At 30.3% G+C, this 20,411-nt stretch overlaps 1 protein-coding gene across 1 annotated transcript; it reads left to right on the top strand.

Moving 5' to 3' along the window:
• The first annotated feature begins 204 nt into the window (after window positions 1-204).
• LOC114191977 (pentatricopeptide repeat-containing protein At2g16880) lies at window positions 205-3,697 on the top strand. Its single transcript, XM_028081460.1, has 2 exons — window positions 205-2,671; window positions 3,136-3,697. Exon 1 carries the CDS (start codon window positions 295-297, stop codon window positions 2,566-2,568), a length of 2,274 nt encoding a protein of 757 aa, XP_027937261.1. The 5' UTR covers window positions 205-294; the 3' UTR covers window positions 2,569-2,671; window positions 3,136-3,697.
• The last annotated feature ends 16,714 nt before the right edge of the window (window positions 3,698-20,411 follow it).

Genomic DNA, 20,411 nt, shown 5'->3' with positions numbered 1-20,411 from the left:
TAGTTATCAAAACAATAAAAACTAATAATATTTTATATTAAATTCAATATCATAATTTAAATTAAATATAAAATCACAAAAAAATATTTATTTTTAATAATATAGAGGTACGTCAATAATAATAGACGAGACAAAATATAAACTACATCTCCACTTACAAAAAATTAAAAAGAACAAAAAAATCCGTGGATGTAAAATTTAGTAAAATTAAATGAGGTTTTCTCTTTGTTGTTGTTTATGATGTTATGCAGAGGAAAAACCCTAAACTAAACCCCGGGCAGAGAGAAAGAGAAGATGAGGGAGGAAGAGGTGGTGGAAGGCGTGACGAGGATTCTGCAACAGAAGAAGGAGAATGGAGAATTGGAATCAGAGAAACTTCAACGTTTCATCCCTCACCTCACTCCCACTCTCATCGACTCCATTCTCTCATGCAACACTCTCTGCTCCAATCCCACCACGCTCCTCTCTTTCTTCAATTGCCTCCAAACCCACGCTCCACCTCCGCTACGCTCCTCCCCTCACGCGCTTCTCTCCATTCTCCCTCCCCTCCTCCTCCGCCGCAAATTCTCCGACGCCAAGTCCCTCCTCATCTCCTTCATCTCATCCGACCGCACCCACGCCCTCCACGCGCTCCTCCTCCGCCCCCGCCGCTCCCTCTCCAAACCCCTTCTTGACACCGCCCTCGGCGCCTACGTCCACACCGGCCACACCCACCACGCCTATCTCCTCTTCCAAAAAATGAAACGATTGCGTTTTACTCCCAACCTCCTCACCTGCAACACCCTCCTCAACTCCCTCGTCCGCTCCCTTTCCTCCCACTCCACCCTTCTCGCCTCCGGCATCTTCCACGACGCCGTCGCCCTCGGCGTCAAGCCCAACACCAACACTTTCAACATCCTCATCTACGGTTACTGCCGCCATAAAAAGTTTGATCACGCCCTTGCGCTTGTTCAGCAAATGCCCGAATTCGGGTGTTTCCCTGATAACGTCACCTACAACACCATTTTAGATGCCCTGTGCAAGAAAGGTCAGTTGAGTAAAGTGAGGGATGTGCTTACGGAAATGAAGAATGTCGGATTGGTTCCCAATAGGAATACTTATAATATCCTTGTTCATGGGTATTGCAGGTTGAAGTGGTTGAAGGAGGCTGCTGAAGTTATTGACTTGATGACTAAAGATGGTGTCTTGCCGGACATTTGGACTTATAATACCTTGGTTAGGGGGTTGTGTGATGAGGGGAAGATTGATGAGGCTATTAGGGTTAGAGATGAGATGGTGAGTTTGAAGTTGATACCGGATGTTGTTACTTATAATACTTTGATTGATGGGTGTTTTAAGTGGTGTGGCAGCGTTGAGGGGTTTAGGTTGATTGAGGAGATGAAGTTGAGGGGGGTTGAGATGAATGTGGTGACTCACAATATAGTGGTTAAGTGGTTATGTAAGGAAGGTAAGATTGATGAGGCGAGTGATGCTGTGGTGCGGATGGTGGAGAGTGGGGTTTATCCCGATCGTTTTACTTATAATACTATGATTAATGGTTATTGTAAAGCAGGGAAGTTGGGAGAGGCGTTTAAGATGATGGATGAGATGGCAAGGAAGGGTTTGAAGCCAGATGTTTTTACTCTTAACAGTGTGTTACATACTTTGTGTATGGAGAAGAAGCTTGAAGAGGCGTATGAGTTAACTGTGCAGGCTGGGAAGCGGGGTTATATTCTTGATGAGGTGACCTATGGAACTCTGATCATGGGGTACTTTAAGGCTGAGCAGGAAGACAAAGCGTTGAAGCTTTGGGAGGAGATGAAGGGAAGAGGGATTCTTCCTAGTGTTGTCACTTACAACACTCTAATCAGAGGGTTATGCCTGTCTTGGAAAACTGATCAAGCAGTGGATAAATTGAATGAGCTTTTGGAGAAGGGTTTGGTCCCTGACGAGTCTACATGTAACATCGTTATTCATGGTTACTGCTGGGAGGGAATGGTAGAGAAAGCGTTTGAGTTCCATAACAAAATGATAGGGAAGTCCTTCAAACCAGATATCTTTACACGTAATATTCTCCTTCGAGGACTCTGCAGAGAGGGCATGCTGGAGAAAGCTTTTAAACTCTTTAACTCATTGGTTTCCAAAGAGGCTTCCGTTGATGTAGTTACATACAACACATTGATATCAGCAGTTTGCAAAGAAGGGAGACTGGAGGAAGCATTTGATCTTATAACTGAAATGGAAGGGAAAAAATTGGAGCCTAACCGGTATACATATAATGCCATTGTTAATGCGCTTACTCATGCCGGTAGGACTGAGGAAGCTGAGAAATTCATGTCAAAACTTTTAGAGGCAGGGCAAGATGTGAAACCTCATGAAACTTCCCAAGAGCTTGATGCTTCAGGTGATATTATGTACTCAGAGCAAATAAGTGATTTGTGTACCCAGGGAAAGTACAAGGAGGCAATGAAACTATTTCAAGAGTCAGAAGAGAAGGGAATTGGTTTAAATAAATATACGTATATCAAGTTAATGGATGGGTTTTTGAAGAGGCGAAAAAGCGTATCCAAGGTTGCCCAACCAAATTGAAACAATAAATTGGCTATGTATTTATGATGGCATTGGATTTGGAATGCCCATAATGCTGAAGCACTTGTAGAGGTGCTGTTATGATGAAACTGAATAATTTCATGTAAGTCTTCTAATTTATGTCTGATTTTTTAACGAGACCTGTAGTGGGATCTTATTTTTTGTGGTAAGGGGGAAGTATGTGGAAGGTACAGGGAGTTAAATTGTGGACTACGGTGTAAGTATGAGGGGGCACCCAGGGTTGAGTCATATGCGAGGTATATATTTTGTAAGTAAAGGTTGTGAGAGAAGGCTTCTAACTTGTTCTGCCAAAAGATAGCGTTTGTTTATTCTGTAAATTCCCAGAATTAGTTAATCAGCACAAAGGATTTTTTGAGTATGTTAAGAGTGTTGAATTCTCTATGACATTAGTGGAGATTCAAATTGTCATAGCATATTTCACATCAAGACCCTCCCTTCAACTTTGTTCTTCTCATGTTAATTTAGTTCCTGGTTTTATTTGTACTAGTACCTGTGAGAGTTTGATTGCTTGCTGATAAAATATTGTTCTGTTATGTTATTATGCAGTTTCAGACATATTGTTCCTTATCTGAAGGGAGAGATGTAAGGTTGACTTGGTAGTAAAAGTGGAAGAGAGAAAGGGACAGTCTTGGGTTCGTTTGAGCTACCCCTCTCGGCTAACAAAGGCTAACAAAAGCTAACATTTGCTAATCTAAAAAAGTTATGTAGTTTCAGTGTAAATGTCCTTCACTTCTATTTGTGAATCTAGTGATTATAGTGGTGACTTTGCATTTCTTTCTTTACGCTTAAGTGATGTGAACTTCTTCATTCTTGATCTTTGTGCAGAATTGATGCATAAAGTTAAATTTTTTATTATTGCCAAAGAGACCATATCAACTAGAGAGTCATTTAGAACCTATCCTGGTCAAGTTTGTTAGACTTTGTGTCACCCATCATTGGGTTCCGCTTAGTCCTATGCCTGAAATTTTCAGTCCTCATTGTAATGAAGTATGTTGAAGAACCTACAACAATTAGAGATAAGACCAACTTATAGTGTATAGGTAGGTTAAACCTCAACTTACCAAGCAAGTTTGCAATGTTGAATTTGGTTTACATTCTACTTTCTTAAGAATTATATCTCTAAATTGATGAAGCACATATGAGAATAAAATAAAAAATTTCTAACATCCCAAATCATTAACATATCACTGTTTTCATCAAATCTGTCATGTAGTTGCTGTTGCTGTTGCTGTGAAACTTGTTGAAACTTAGTTCTAATTATGCTTATATGTGGATAAAATGCCGAAAAGGGCACTACTGTTGTAGTTTTTGCATCTGATTTTGGTGCAATATATTGAATGTGAATTGGGTTTATCAGTTTCCCTATACTACCATATACGTATCCTGATTTACTGTTAAATGTGTGACAAGAAGAGGTTGATAATACATATGATGTGTTTAGGTAAACAATTTAATTAATACTTTTTAATGAGTTTATCACAAGAGCCTGTATCATGAGTTACTCACATAAGCTTAAAAAGAACTTATAAGAAGGCCATAGGCCCTGTTTGGATAAAGTTTTTCATATATACTTATAAGGGAAGGAAACAATTGAATTTTCTTCCGTAAGCTGAAATCTATCTCTGCGCTTTAGTTCTTTTAGAAGTTAAAGGAGAGAACTTCTATGTGTTTGAAAACTGATCCCTAATTTTGATGTTCACATGTGAGTAAAATGCTGACAGGCATTCCCGTTGTAGTTTGTGCATCTGATTTTGTGCAGCATTTTGGAATTTAATTTTATCAGTTTCACTGTACTACTCATACTGTTTCCTTCTTCCATGACAAGAAGTTAATAAGTCATAGGGTGTGTTTAGGTAAACAACTTAATTAGTACTTATTCAATAGGTATATAATTCGAAGGCTCGTATCCTAAGTTTAATTGTGAATTTGCATAAGCTAAATTGGAGTTTGTATGGTCATAGACTACTTTTAAAAACCCGAAGAAACTCCATGAGTTCTTCCAAACGCTCCCATAACTGGATCCAATCTATGTAAATAATTGAATTGAAATTATTTCTTTGAAGACTCACTCAATTTTATATGCTTTGGCTTTAATACTTCATTTCTAACCATAAGGTGCATGTGAAACACTTTTTGTGTGTCTGATTGCATTATTTGGAATGGATCAAAAACATGGTTTTCTTTGAACCGCTGCTTGGTATTGCCAGCAACTTTTTAAATTTTTTCCTTCTTTGATCAGTGACAATTTTGTTGGCCTATAAGTTATAACTTTTATCAATGTATATTGCCAATTATTTTACCATATTAAATTCACTTGCTCGTGTCTTCTTGCTGATTTATGTCACTCTGCTGGATCATGTTGGACCAATATTTCTAAATTTGATTTCCTCTTTGACTATATTGGGCTTGTCTTTCGGCTTACTCTTTTGTAGCCTAAACTTGTTTCTTTGAAACAAGAACTGATATATGCACTCTTTAATTATAACACCACCTCTTACTGTCATTAGGTTAAAAATTAGTGTTTAATCATTATTTGTTTTGTTTACTTAATTGAAATAATTATTTATGGTTTTCTAAATTTGTACAGAATCTTATTTTTATCTTCACTTCATGCCTGTCTATCTCAATTTGTTCTTTCGCTTTACAGTATTTTGAGCCTTGCGTTTAGTTGAATTGTTAACTTATACCAGGGTCTTCATCTATTCCCATATACCTAAATGGAAAGGAATTTAACATGGGGTTTTGGAAGAAATATTTAAGAGAAATTTTAAGCTTTTTTTTTATTGTTTAACTATATATGGTTTTGCCTGCCTTGTTGATGTCTTTTTCACAATATTACTGATGTAAAAATATAATTGTAAACGACCATTTTGGTGGTCGTTTAGCTATGAAAGTACACATCGTTATGTACTTATGATATTCACTGCTCAAGCATTTTATTATGCATACTAAATGATGACTGTTTTATTCTTATGATTAACTAATATGATGCTTCGTTTTATATTTCTCACCCTGATTGCTATGTTAATCACTAACTGTCTAAATAAATTTATAAACGTGGTTGGTAAATATTTTCAGCAACTGTAGACAAGGCTTGGAGGATTCTTTATTTTAAATTCTGTCGTTGATGTTTTGAACATTTTGCTTAAACATGTTTTTATGTTCAAATATATCATGTATACAAGTTAGCATGCTCATTTTGATATCATGGTTTCACAAGTTTTTCCTGCAAAATGTAGTAAAAGAGGCTTAACTGAGTTTGCTTGGGTAATATCCTTATTCCCATAACAAACCAATCACTTGAAGACTACGTTTTGCATGATCTTAATAATCTAGGGGATGATGATGATGTTAGAAGTTACTACAAGGCATCAGATATTACTATGACCAGGATAATAAGTGTATGCTAGAAAGGGGGACCCTGAATTAGTGTAATTATACCATTATTGCAACAGTTTTGGTTACTACAAAACATGTTTTATATATATTATTTAATTGAGTAAGAATTTTAATGTGATCTCTTATGTAAAATTAACGTTCATATACAAAATCTTTGTCTGCTCTGTTTAAAAATATCTGGATTACTTTATGCTTTGAAATTCTGATTTTGACATGTGATCTACGACATTTTAAAATGTCGTTAATATCAATTTAATCTAAGAGACTATATTAAGTTTATTTTACAAAAATAAAAATTCAATCAAGTATTTTTTTTTAAAAAATAGAGATTTGACTAAGAAAAAAAAACATAGCAACCATAATGAATCAAAGATTTAAAAATAAAAATTAAATTACTAATTAAACCTATAAAAAAATTATAAAAAAAATTATAGAAACACCGGATAAAATTATGGAAATGTAGAGAGAAATGGCCGTCTTGCAACTACGCAAGTGACTTTCTCAAAATTAATTTTTTGTCTCAATTCCTTAATAGTAGGCGCGGTGCATATGGAGTATAGTCCAAACTAATAAAGAAATTGGGTTAGTCCGAATTGAATAATTTCAGCCAGGTAAATATTAAGATTAGATTTGGACAACTTTCTTCATGAGAACTTCTAAAATAAAGTTAAATAAACTTTTTCATAAATTAAAATTAATCTACACATCAGTTAATAATATGCATAAACTCTCACATAATACATAGTAAACTTCATTGTTTTTATATATATTGTTCTCTTTTAGAAATCACTCTTTATTAAGGTGGTCCAACTTACCTTAGAAACATTATCATTTCACTGGTAAAACCTCAAAAATGTGAATTTACTAGGATATCTAGAACCGAGAAGAGGTTACAAATTTAACCGAACCAATATCTTAAACTCGGTTAAAATTGAACATAAAGTTATTATTTTTCATCCAACTTTACTTTTTAACTGTTGAACTCAGTTGTTGGTGGGGTTTGCATCCTAAAACAACGTTTGGGAGGCAGGTAGAAATTTAGATTCCTTGGGAATTGTTGAGGTACAAAGAGATGAGGTAAAAGTTGATTAATTATTGATAATCATTATTCTCTTCTTGCATGTTATTGTGAAATGCAACTGCAGAAGGTAAAAATGGTAACTAGCACGTTAGGTTAGGATTAATTTTGAAAATTTTGTTAAGTCCTTTCTAGAAGCTAGCTCACAAAAGTTATTACTTCTCTAAAACAGAATCACAATGATCTGTTTCTGGCTGTGTAGCATGAGATCATATCAATTCTGATTAAAAATGTGCGAAAACCAAGTTGAAAACTGATATATGATATATCCAAAATACACATTAAATCAATGAGAAGGATATAATGGAACAGTGGATGATGATAAACAAGGGAAAGAAAAAAAACAGATGGTGAAAGAATGGATGAAAAAAGGAATCTTTATTCTTTTTCTGTTGTTTATGTATAAAGTTTTCCCTCATTTATGCCAAGAACACTTCATTTGGAATCTTAACTCCCTAGCTTTCCCTTTAGGCCTTTAAGTAGTCAAGTGTTTTGATTTGATGTGACAAAATTAGTTATAAGAGCATCCATCATCATCCATGAGATAGATACTTTTGATGATAGTCCATTGCCATCCGAAAGCTAAACTTTGCTCTTTCTTCTGCATATTTAATTGTTTATGTTAATGATTTTCATTACAGAGAAAAGCTGGATTAGTTTGGGCCTTTAATGAGGTATGGCAACCTTTAATAGGAAAAAAGTGGCAAAATTTTATGTACGATGCTTTATTTGGGGCTCAAATCACTGTTATTAGATTCCGATGGAATATTATTTTTGGACCCAGTAATCAGACACAAATCTTGAATCATTTAGCATTTGCAAGCAATCACAAACCCAGAATATTGGGCTTTCTGGCTTGCAAATTTATAAACTTTAACCTCTTTTTATAACCTTCAATGATTTAGGTTCACTTCCTTTGTAAGAAAGGGAAAAAGCTACTTAATGTCGGTAATCATTTATAAACTTGTGGTTGGAATCACTCATTTCTCTCTCTCTCTCTCTCTCTCTCCCGTTTATCATCAGATGAATGAACCCTTTCATTATTTCTTTCTCAATCTCTACGTACATATCATATATCCACAACACAAACACCAACATTGCAGCACGTTTTTTGAAGGTAAGTATGCAGTAAAATGAATGATTAAGATGTTAGAATTGTTTAATTAGCAACACAATGAATGACATTATGTTTTAGATTCTGCCTTGTGTCCCACAAAAAAGATATTTAGATGTTATAATTAATTTCATGTGGACAGGGAGAGATTGTTAATGAGAACAATATGCAGAATGAGAAAGAAGAGAATCTAGAGTTTGTCAAACTGGGGACACCAACACTCTCCCACTTGGAAAACCCTTTCTCAGAAAGCTTCTAAATAATTTTAAAGTGAGCATCAGTGTCTCCAATATGCCCTAACATCAAGCCCTACTTCCTTTGCTTCCAACTGCACTAATATTCTCTCACCATCATTTTTAATTTTAATATCCATTTTAAGGTACACTGTCTTATTGTTTGACCTAGTGCTCAAGGCATCACAACCCAATCATTCCTCTGCTTTAACCAACCCAATCTTTATCAGTACTACTACTGCATTAAAGTCCTTCCATCATTCATCCCAATTCTCAATCACTCTTATCCAAACCTGCAATCTTATTCTGCTCACACCCTTTTACTTCTACACGATAAAGATCCAATTTTTTCCTTCGCATAATCTCACAAACCTCTCGTATGAAACCAGATAGAGATAATGGCATCATGGGAAATGGGGGCAGGACACTGCATACATACAAGTGCTATCCAACCATAATTTGTTTATATAGTAACTTTTCTAGCAAAAAATGTGAAACTGAAAAGATTAAATAATTCGTTATAGGAGAATCCCATGACCATGAGGGAGCAGGATATGGAAAAGATGTCACTTCTATTTGTGGAAATTTGTGTGCTTTGCTTTGCTTCAGAAACCTACAGCTACACACTGAATTTTTTTTGTGTAACTTTTCTGTTTCTCATATCTGATGATTAGTTACAATAAAATTAAGTTGGTGTTCTCTACAAACTCCACAGTGTTTTTAGCAAGTTAATTGTTTATTTTCATGGCATATAAAGCTGTTTCCAATCAGTGATTTTTCCTCTGATTCGGGCACTGTATCTGGACTAATTTGATTCAACTTTACGCCAAGCTTTACAACCATATCCTTTAATTCGAAAATCTTTGATTTGTTGTTCCTACTTAATTTTGGCTTTTCTTGCTTAAAGGTTCTGTACTATATATATATATTCCTCGATCACATTCAGATTTATAAACAGAGCTAAGAAAGAATAAGTAAAAGTAAAAGTAGCTGTAAAAAATAAAGACAGAAAGCGTGTGTGATTGTGAAGAAGTCAAGAAATAAGTCCAACTAAGCAACGACGCGTGGACCTTTCTTATGCTAAACCCACAAATATTGGAATCCAGTTTTCTTGCAATACTGCTATAGTGGTGCGTGTTGTGTTGTGTTGTGTTATGTTATGTTATCTTAGTCCAAGGAACATGGTTCTTCTTATGGGATAACGTTGTTTCTTCTAAAGGTGACTAATTCAGTTACGGTTCCACCAATGGTTGGAAAACACTGAACAAGTCTTCACCTGCTAATTAATCACGCGTTTCATCTTAACTTATGCTTCAATATTTTCAATTGTATGAAGGCCAGCTTGACATTGAGGAATGTTGGTTTCTCTACCTTATTTAGTGCTACACAAGTCATCAATGCATGATACACATGATGTTGAAATGCTGATTAAGGTTCTTTGATTTTCATCTATTCATCTTACTGTTCTTAGCGAAAGTAATCACTTCTAGAATATTTCTGTTTCGTTTTCCATTTTCTTAATCCTATGTTTAGGTGTTCAAGTAGAAGATAGCATGCGGTTTTTGACGTTGTTGCCTCAAGTTCTCTAACGTGGCCCGACTAATTAATTTGTATCGAGTTTTTTTCTGAATAGTGACAAAATTTATCATGCCCTAATAAATTTGAGGAAAATTATCTTTTTGACAACCAAAATTTTGACAAACTTAATAAAGATTCTAAAAATAGAATTAAAGTAGATTAAATTTTTATTTTTTAATTAAAATAAAATAATAAAATAATACTTTTTTATCTGAATAAGAAAGTTTGTCAATGTCAAAAACATTTTGTTAACCTATCATATCATAACTCGTTTGAGAATATTGGTTTTCCCACCTATAAAATCCTACAGCTGTTATATTTTTACACAGTACTGGCCATAATGAAGTGTAAATTTGAGAACATTGGTGATTTTTGGGCTCTGAATTTCTCATTTTGCCATAGGTCAGAAGTTACGGTTTCAGTTTATGGAATGTCGGTTGTAATTGAGCGAATTTTCCAAAATTTGAAGAAAAAAAATGCTTAAAATAATTATGAACTGAATTGACTTAATATTCTTATTTATAATGAAGTTTGTTTGACATTAAGAACATTATTACATAAGAAGATGACAGTTTTAAATTGTCAAATAAATTAGTCTTGAGCTTAAGTTTATTTCATTATTAGTTTAAGAAGACTCTTTGAATAGAGAAAAAGTTACTTCTAAATGAATGCATTCTCATCCAATTAAATTTTAATTATAAAATCATGTACACTAAAATATACAAAATAATAAATAAATTTATTTATTGAATGAGAAGATGGAGTCTATGAAGCATAAATATGATACTGATACGATACGTATTTGATACATCGATACATTTATTTTGAAAACAATAATACATAATACGTGATATATGCATATTAAAAATATATAAAAATCATTAAAAACATGATAAATATTTATATTTTATTGTGTTAATCCAAATTAAAATCAAATATATTAAGCATTTTTAACATAAAAAGTTATAAATTATTATCATAAAAGTATTACTAGTTTTCATATTAGATATTTCATTGATTAATATTAATAAAGTATCATAAAGTATCATATACTAATATATGTAGACACGAATATACGATATATAAATTGAAGTGTTGAAACATCATAGTATGGAGCTAATTGAATACATCACGGACGACTAACTTCTATTATATTTATTGATTATTAAAAAATATATTTTATAGTATTTTTTGGAGAAAAAACTTACTATTTTGACAAAAGATGAGAGATAATATTTTTTTAAACATTATTTACATGTTTCGTTTATTATGATTTTATATGTTATTTTATTTGTGTGTGTTTTTAGTTTTAAGAAAATTACATATCAAATATGTTAATTTATAATTTATTGTTGAAAATTAATGAGTATGATTAAGAATGAAGTTAAACTTTCTTACTTTATTATAATTAATTGAAATTAAAGTTGTCATTTTCTTTTTTGTTTTGTAAAGATTTTCTTGCCCGAAAATGTAAAAGGTGCTAATATCCCAAAATGTAAAAGGTGCTAGCTAGCTTCTATAACTTTCTTTCTTTTCTTTAAAAAAAAATAAAATAAAAGTGAATATTAATTTACTAAAGTAACTTTAACTGAAAATAAAATGCAGATTATAACAAGTATCTCTCTCTTTAGTTCAATTTTTTTATATATTTTTTATTTGAGTAAAATCTCACATGGGCTCAAATAAGAGAGTATGGGCTTTATTTATTTAATTGGTCTCAGATACACCTTTTTTTTCTTTTAATAATAAAATATCAAAAGTATGCTATTGACATCTAATATAGTATTATTAGAGATGGAAAAAAAATCCCCGCACATATAATAAATATATAATTTTAATGGATAATTGATATATATATATATATATATATATATATATATATATATATATATATATATATTTAATTACCTATTTCATATATATTATTTTTAATAATTATCAATAAATTTATTTATTTTTTTAAAAAATTAAGTAATTAAAATAAAATTATTAATAAAAAAATATTAATCATGGAAGAATTATTTAAAAGTTAACTTCACATATTTTTATTTTTTATTTAGATTTATAAAATTAAAATTAATTTTTAAAAGATTAATTTCTTAGAAGACCAAATTTATTTATATTAATATCTTAGAAGACCAAATTTATTTATATTAATATTTTAGTGAATAATTTAATTTGAATTGTATTTCAAAATTAACTTTTTATCTAAATTTATATTTTAAAGTATTTTATTTAAAATTTAATATATATATATATATTTATTTATTTATTATTTTTCAAGAAGTGATTATAGAAGTACTTCTCGATATGTTTTTGTTAATAATTGTCATAAAGGCTCAACATAAGGAGTACTGGAAGCATTTTATTTTATATTTCCAGTAATTTAAAATATTATATTATTTTTTTAATTTTTTTTAAATATTATTACTATTTTTATTTTCATTTTCTTTATCAATATTTCCATAACCCTTTTAAACATTCACTTAGTAACAATAGTCAGCGTCGGTGACTTTATGCCCCCTTCCCCGTCTTGTTTATAATGTTGGTGTCTCTTCTATTTTCATGCAACCAAAACAATTTGTTTTATTAATAATTATAACATTAAAAAAGCTTTCACTTTTATTTTTTCTTTAATTTCATCTTTTTATGAAGCTACTTAATTAAGCAGTGTCCGAGTAACAGGAGACAGCTTGTTGTCCCAGAATTAGAAATTGATTAGCCATAATTAATGAATATAGTAATGAAGTTAGTTAGATTGGTAATTGATCTCATCTTCAATTCCTCTTGATTTCAAATAATTTGAACTTTATTATAAGGTCCACATGTGAAGGACCTCTTATTTTGTTCATTCTTTTATCCTTAAAAAAATGCCCTGCTTCTTCTATGGTTACTCACTTGGGACCCTATGCCACCAAGAACAAAAAAACAAACAAACACCTTCAACATTAATATACACAAAACTCTCATAATCACACAAGAAACAGGCACATGCAGTAACATCATTCTTCAACATTAATCTAATCATTCCAACATCAGTGGACCTGGTTTCTTAATTTGGCATTAAAACATGTTGGATTCGATGTCAACAGTTTCAGCCATTGGGATTTTTGTGCACCAAGTCATTCTAATTCTAGGAAGCAGTTTTTATAAGGCAAATCGACCACATTTTGAAGACCGTTACTACGTAAGTAAACACTGAATCAAATGAAACATCCACATCACATCATGTAAACAAATAAGTGTATGAACTAGAAATGAAGAACACAAAAAAAAAAAAGGTCAAATGGCCCAGTTGAAGGGCTGTGAAGAGTGGTGACTACGTTGAGTATAGACTAAATTAAAGCCTTAAAGTATGGGAAGATTTATGATGAAACCTTAAAAGACAAAAAAAATGGAAGAAGAAGATAAACACCCACTAATCCCAACTACCTCACCACAAACCCATGTTACAAACTATGTATTTTTCCAACCTCGGGGAAAAAAAGTAACACATTAATGTGGGAACAAGAGAAAGGGATAATTTGCTTTTTTTCTGAGGTCGCAATCTTTAGTTTGAACTTTTCAATGCAAAATATATAATAATTCTTTTTTCATTTTATTTCCACGAGCTAAGGTTCAATTCTCAAAAAATTGAGTGATAAATGGCCTACTTTTTTTGTAGTCTATTATTATTGTTAGTAATAATAATAATAATAATAATAATAATAATATTTAGATATAAGGAAATAGGGGTAGGTGATTTTGATTGCATTGGGACGTAGGGTAGTAGTTAAGCGTGGTGGTTGCTAAAGAATATTAATGTCTCTTGTGTGGTGGCATGTGTAACTGTAGACATGTTACGTGGTAAATAGGCATCCTATGCGTTAGGTATTTTTCTCATGCCACTCTCTAATAAGAGTAATCAATTTTTTTTTTCATATATAAAAGTAATAATAGGCAGCTAGCACTAGTAGAAGTTTGGACCAATATTGCTGTGCTCAAAAATATTACGAATAAATTCATTGTATAAAATATAATTACCAAGCTCATTTCAATTTTTGCTTTATTTTGACTTTTTTTTTCCCTATCGTGAATAGTGGTTTTTCTCTTCGGGCCATTTGTGTTACTCGAAATAAGGGGTCAAATATTAGATTCTATATTGAGTATTACGTTGCTTGTCATTTATATATATATATATATATATATATATATATATATATATATATATATATATATATATATATATATATATATATATCAATCAGAACTTTACAAAATTAGAAAAAAGAATAAAGAAGGGAAAGATTTATTTCTTTTGTTTATTTCATCTTTTATAGTTTTGTTTACAAGACAAAGAGATGACAATGGGAAGGGACAGGGACGAGTTTCGTTATCTTATATTTAATTTTAAAGAAAAAATTCATCATCATCCCTATACTCAAATCCAAATTCTATCAAATTTTTGTCTCATCCCATTCTTACATGATAACAAGTTCATACTTATATCTCTATCCGTTTTCTTACTCTTTCAATATTAATTATTAAATTTTGTAAAATAATACAAAATTATGGTAAAGAAAACATAATATTATCACATATTCAATATTGAAATATGTTTGCTTCTTCAATACCAATATTTAAAAAGAAATTATAATTATATATATTTTAATTTCAATTGTATACATTTCAAATTAGAATACCAAATAAAATTTCATGAGAACAAAAATATTTATTAAATTTAAAAACAATAATAAAACCTACTTGATAAAATTTTAAATATTTAAAAGAAAAAACAAATTCAAATTAAAAAATATTTGAAATGTCTGTTTATTTTAATATTTTAAATTTTAATAAAATATCGTATTTTATACACTAATAAAAGTTATAACACATCACTTAATCAAAATTACACAAAAAAACAAAGATTAAACTAATAATAACATAATTTTAAAATAGATATTTCATTTTTTGAACTTCAATATATGTTAGATGGTGATAAAAAAAACTCATGGAAATTACATAAATTATTCTATTTTAGCAAAAAAATATATATTTATACAATTATAGTGATAAAATCACACATATAATATTGAGTTTTAAAATAAAAATAATTCTATAAAAAATATCAAAATAGTATTGTACATGATAAAAATAAACAACAAATAAAATATTAAGAAAATGGTCAAATATGTATCTTAGAAACAATTTGAGAGACCATTGAATGAAATCTCACAAAAGAAAACAAATGTATAATTAAAGGTATGATAAGATGAAAAATATCTTAGAGTTCTAAGCAAACTTTTCAAATATCAACATAATCGATGGTTGAGAGATAACAACAATTATTTTAGTAAAACAAAAGACTTTTTCAAATAAAACAAAAATTAATAATCATAGAATAAAAAACGGTAATTTTTTATATAACTTAGCAAATGAAAGGTTTATGGTATTGAATAGTTAAATTGAGAATATTAAACATTCCCATGTGAAAAGAAAATATACATTAAATAAAAATAATAAAAAGTAGTAAAAATATTCAAATGTTAGACATAAAAAATATTTAATTGACATACATTATCTGAATATAATTGCATAAAAGTTATGATAAGATTGACAAAAAATATATTGGAGATGCGAATGAATTCCATGACAAGTCAAACAATTAAAAAAAATAAAATTAGAAAGTGTGCAGTATATATATAAGATTACTTAATATACTATGAGTATTTTAATAATTTAAACATAGACGAGATAGGACAGTACGAAAACAGGAACGGGGTACATCCGCACCTCATTTTCATCTTCATCTTCATATCTATGCTTAATCAATACAAAAATTCATCATCAAAATGGAGACGAGTTCAAATAATATCCACAAAATCGAATTTATATGGCTTCTCAGTGAGAGGAAGATGGTCAAATGGAAAACTTAAAATTTCTTCCCCTTTATTCCAGAAATTGGTCCAAATCAAATAAATAAATGAAATTATGATCACTTTTAGTCTACATATTTTCTAACAAATTTTCCTTTTTCTTTTTCTATATATTTTTTGTTTTATTTACATGTACATTAGAATATTACTTGGCTACTAAAATTATTTCCAACCTGAAATTCTATCTCAAGTTTTTTTCTGAAACAATATATAAATGTAAAAACTTATTACTTTTTTTTTCTTTTCATAACACAAATCGAACCCACTAACTATATTCCTGTTACATTTCCTTTTTTTGGATAATTTATTACGTAGTTTTTTCAGAAGTTCAAGTTTTTAAAGATATTTGAGCGTATTTAGTCAGTGTGAAATTTTAATAATTTGGACTTAAAATGTATAAATTCATTCCAATTTTAAAAAGTGCCGAAAAGTTTAAATCAAAATATTTAAAGCAATCAAACTTAAAATTATAATATTTGATCAAGATAAAGATTGAGTGAGGTTAGATTTCATGAATTATATTTAACATAGCTTCAACATTCAGACATTGTTCCTGGTTCTTTAGAGACGACTTTTGAACCTTAATACAAAAATACTAATTAATAATTATTTTTACGCAATATTTACATAGAGATAAATGTTTAGAATGATCGAAACATGTAAAGTTATGTCTATAATCATATCATGAAATGGTTCAATCTTTTTTACACATATTTTTCAATGTTTAGAAACAACACAACCCAATGTATTAATAATCAAACTATAATTTTGTGTATATTACTTTACGAATAAGTTGGAACAATTCAATTATCCTTATTTAATATATTTATTTTTGGTGATAAAAAATACAACATAAAATATAAAGAAAAAATACAAAAGGTTCAATCTCTGGAATTTGAATATCTAATACTGCTGAAGGTTAAAAGATACTTCCAAGTTGAGAAACGAAAGTCGAATTTTGAGTAAAGCTCCATGGATCAAGGAAGAAAATTATTATGGCTAATTATATACATATATCTCTTTGATGAAAATCATAACGATATTCTTCTAAAACAATTGAACAAGACCATAAACTAAAATATTTTCTTAAATGTAAATATCAAAATGTTATTATGCGTGTTGACTAAATACAAAAATATCTACACAGCTTAAAAAAGCATCAAACTTCTGAGAATTATTGAAAATATTTAAAATGATTTGTCATTAATTATTCACAATGAAAAAATGACTATTTTAATAATTAATAATTTTTTATTTTATAAATTAGTATTTAAATCAATTATTATAATGATTAATAATTTTTTGTTACTGAAATTAATTGTTAATAAATTACTTTTTAATAATGTATTTCCAATTTTTTCAATGTTTTTTTATATTTAATATTTAATGTATATGTAGATTTTGCTTGAATCGATACGGTACTTTTAAATTATTGAGATTGACATCTTAATAGTATCACATTCTAACCTTATAGTACAAACAATATATAGTATTAGCAATTATGAAGTTTATACATTTATTAAATATAAAAAATACTAATTTAAATTCAAATTAATTTTAAAAGTACTAATAATTTACTTAACAGTGAAATATACGTGGATTTCAAACCATTTTAGATAACTTAAAAACATTGAAAAACCTATAATTAACAAAATATTGGGTACCTTATTCTAGATAACAGAAACTATAAATAAGATATTCAAAAAATTTAAAACCAAAAGTATGTTTTGTTTCAAATTTCAAACGAGACAATATTTTAGTAGATAGTTGGAAGTTCTATTTTTTGAAAAATGTTTGGAAGATTTAAAGAAAGAACTGTATTTAAATTATATTTTAGTTATTGAATGTATCCAAAGAATGTCATATGAGAGAAAATGTGTTTGTTTGTTTGTTACAGTCACAAATGTTTCAGAGTTAAACTTATTTAAAATTATAATTTAAAGTTTTATTTATTCTTAAAATGGAGTTGACCTCGTAATTTCTGGAGGAAAATATATAGCTTATACTCGGTCAGCAAAAAGGTAAAGAAAAAAGGTACATTAATCACATGACATGAAGACTTGTAAGACAATGTACATTGTCTCAAGACACCCCACCACTATCTATCACCACCATTGCACTTCCTTGCTACATTATTATTTAACACACCACAAACAAAATTTCTACATGCTCCAATCTTATGCATTTTAATCATTTTAACCATTTTTTCTTTTCCTCCAGTCAATAATACTATTCCAAAGGATAAAACTTTCCCCCGGAATAACTTTTATACTACAAAACCTTTTTTTCTGAATATTTAACTCAGCTGTACATTATTTTATTAATCAAAAGCAACACATGTAAAACGTACGTAATTGGTTGGGGATAATAAAATAAAAATATAGCCGGAAGAGGAGACCCTGTCTCAATAAAATTGGTGAATCGGATACACGAAATTAAAGAAATTTCGTATTCAAAATAGATTTAAAGTTCATTTTTTAATATGATTGAATTAAAGTTTATTTTAGCAAAATTTGTTATTTATTGGATTTATTGTTTTATCTCTTATCAAATTACTATCAAGTCATCTATTAAGGTCTAATCTTAATATATATGTCTTGGTACAAAAAAGTGTATATTAAAAGTTTCACATTAACTGAAAATAAGGTCGATTTACCGTATATACGTATATATAAATATCGATGATAATTTGATAGCAATTTAATGGAATATTGTTGGGAATTTAAGTAGAGTCTAAGTTACTCATTGAGTTAAAATGAGAAAGTTAAACATCGTATAAGAATCAATGCCATAAATCCATTGTCTTAATATTTTGAGTATTTTAGGTTGAGAGTAGCTCAGGTCTCATTAGTGTTGTATTTCTTCAGTGAAACTTCCTCTGGATACCTAACAAATATATATAATGATGATGTAGTGAGAAATAATTTGTGGAGGCATGAAATGTTGAAACGTGTAATAGAGGAGAAGTAGCTACTTGTTTACCCTCTCCCAATTGGGTACCTTATTTTGCAAGCATCTTGCCCAAAATAGTGGGTGCAGCTATTATATCTGTATGCAAACAGTGCCATGCAAGAACAGATTCTAAGCACATGAAATTAGAAGCCATATATGAAGGCGACAAAAACAACTGTTATTCCATCAACATTTTGAACCGCCAAAGTCCCACACTGTTGCAGTAAGTGAGGACCAAACCCTACATTTTGAACTATCAACGTGAACCACAATTGAAAGCTACTCTCTCATTATCCATTAACACTAGTTTAAGGGTTGGGGGAGATGAACGTTTGAATCATATTTATGCACGTTTTTTATTGACTTTCAACCAAATCACCAGTGACCAATATTTTCTAGCTGTGACAGCGACCACAGTTTTGGAACGAAAATATATGCCTTGTGTGAGTCATATGTGACATTATAAACGCTTCGATATCTACATAGGTTTTCTTCACTTTCAAATGTATAAAGGATTTTGAACCTAATACGCGCCTTTTCTCGACCAAACCGATTCCTTTACACACATTTTAAAATGCTGAAATAGTGCAGAGTTTTCTCTTCATCTCGTGTGGTGAACGAAGATGCGGTCCTATTGTCATCTTGACTTAAACCTCTCTTACATTATTAGTGTTGGGGGTGCAAAAATATCGATACTCGAGTTAAGTAAATGCTTAAAAATTAGAGAATTAATTATGAGGTTTACTATAATAGATTGAATGATTATATACACCTAATGATATATCATGATGGAATTAGAAAACCAGTCTCCCGAGTTACCGCGAGTACATGAAAAGTAGGGCACTTTAATGAGACAGGGAATATGTGATTAAGTGGAAGAAAGTGTTTATCGATAAAATCGTGAAACTGTGATCCGTATTTGAGGAAAAAATGGTAATGTTTTTGTTGTCTGAAACAGACATAGTTAAGAGGGTGATTCATTGCATGCGTTAAGAGGTATTTTGTGTTGTTGGATTTATGTGAAGGTGTAGGAATATTCATCACGCAACTGCACGTGGTGTTGGATTGGTGTGAGGTGGTGGCACAGAAGATAGTACACGTGTGGACACATGGTGTGCATTTGAATTAAGACACCGCAAAATATGGCATGCCATCTATGAGCTAGCAAGGTTGAATTCAATTCAATCTATTGGCTCTTCCAAACCTATCCAACAAAACCAGGTTGAAACACTTTGTGTTACAAAATCTGTACAAGGATTCGTTACAATGAAACTTGTTTTGTTTTGGTGTTTTCTTCTAATTAAATATACTTAGAAGAGGTTTATGCAGAAAGTTTTGGGTCTTGGACGACACAACTAACAGTTATATTTCTGCAGTTCCCTATCAGACAAATGGATCGTAATTTGTTGTTTTTAAGGAAAGTGAAGGATTTTGGCCGTAATATGCCAAATATAGATAAAGCCAAAGTGCCCTAATTCTATAATTCGACTGTTAGGTCCACAGAAGAAGTTTTTACGAGGAGATACAACATTAATAAGATCTGAGTCTAACTA

Source organism: Vigna unguiculata, chromosome 7 (assembly GCF_004118075.2).
Source record: "Vigna unguiculata cultivar IT97K-499-35 chromosome 7, ASM411807v1, whole genome shotgun sequence".
Lineage (NCBI taxonomy): Eukaryota > Viridiplantae > Streptophyta > Magnoliopsida > Fabales > Fabaceae > Vigna > Vigna unguiculata.
Note: the sequence above shows the minus strand (reverse complement) of the source record. Positions and strands in the feature narration are given on the sequence as shown.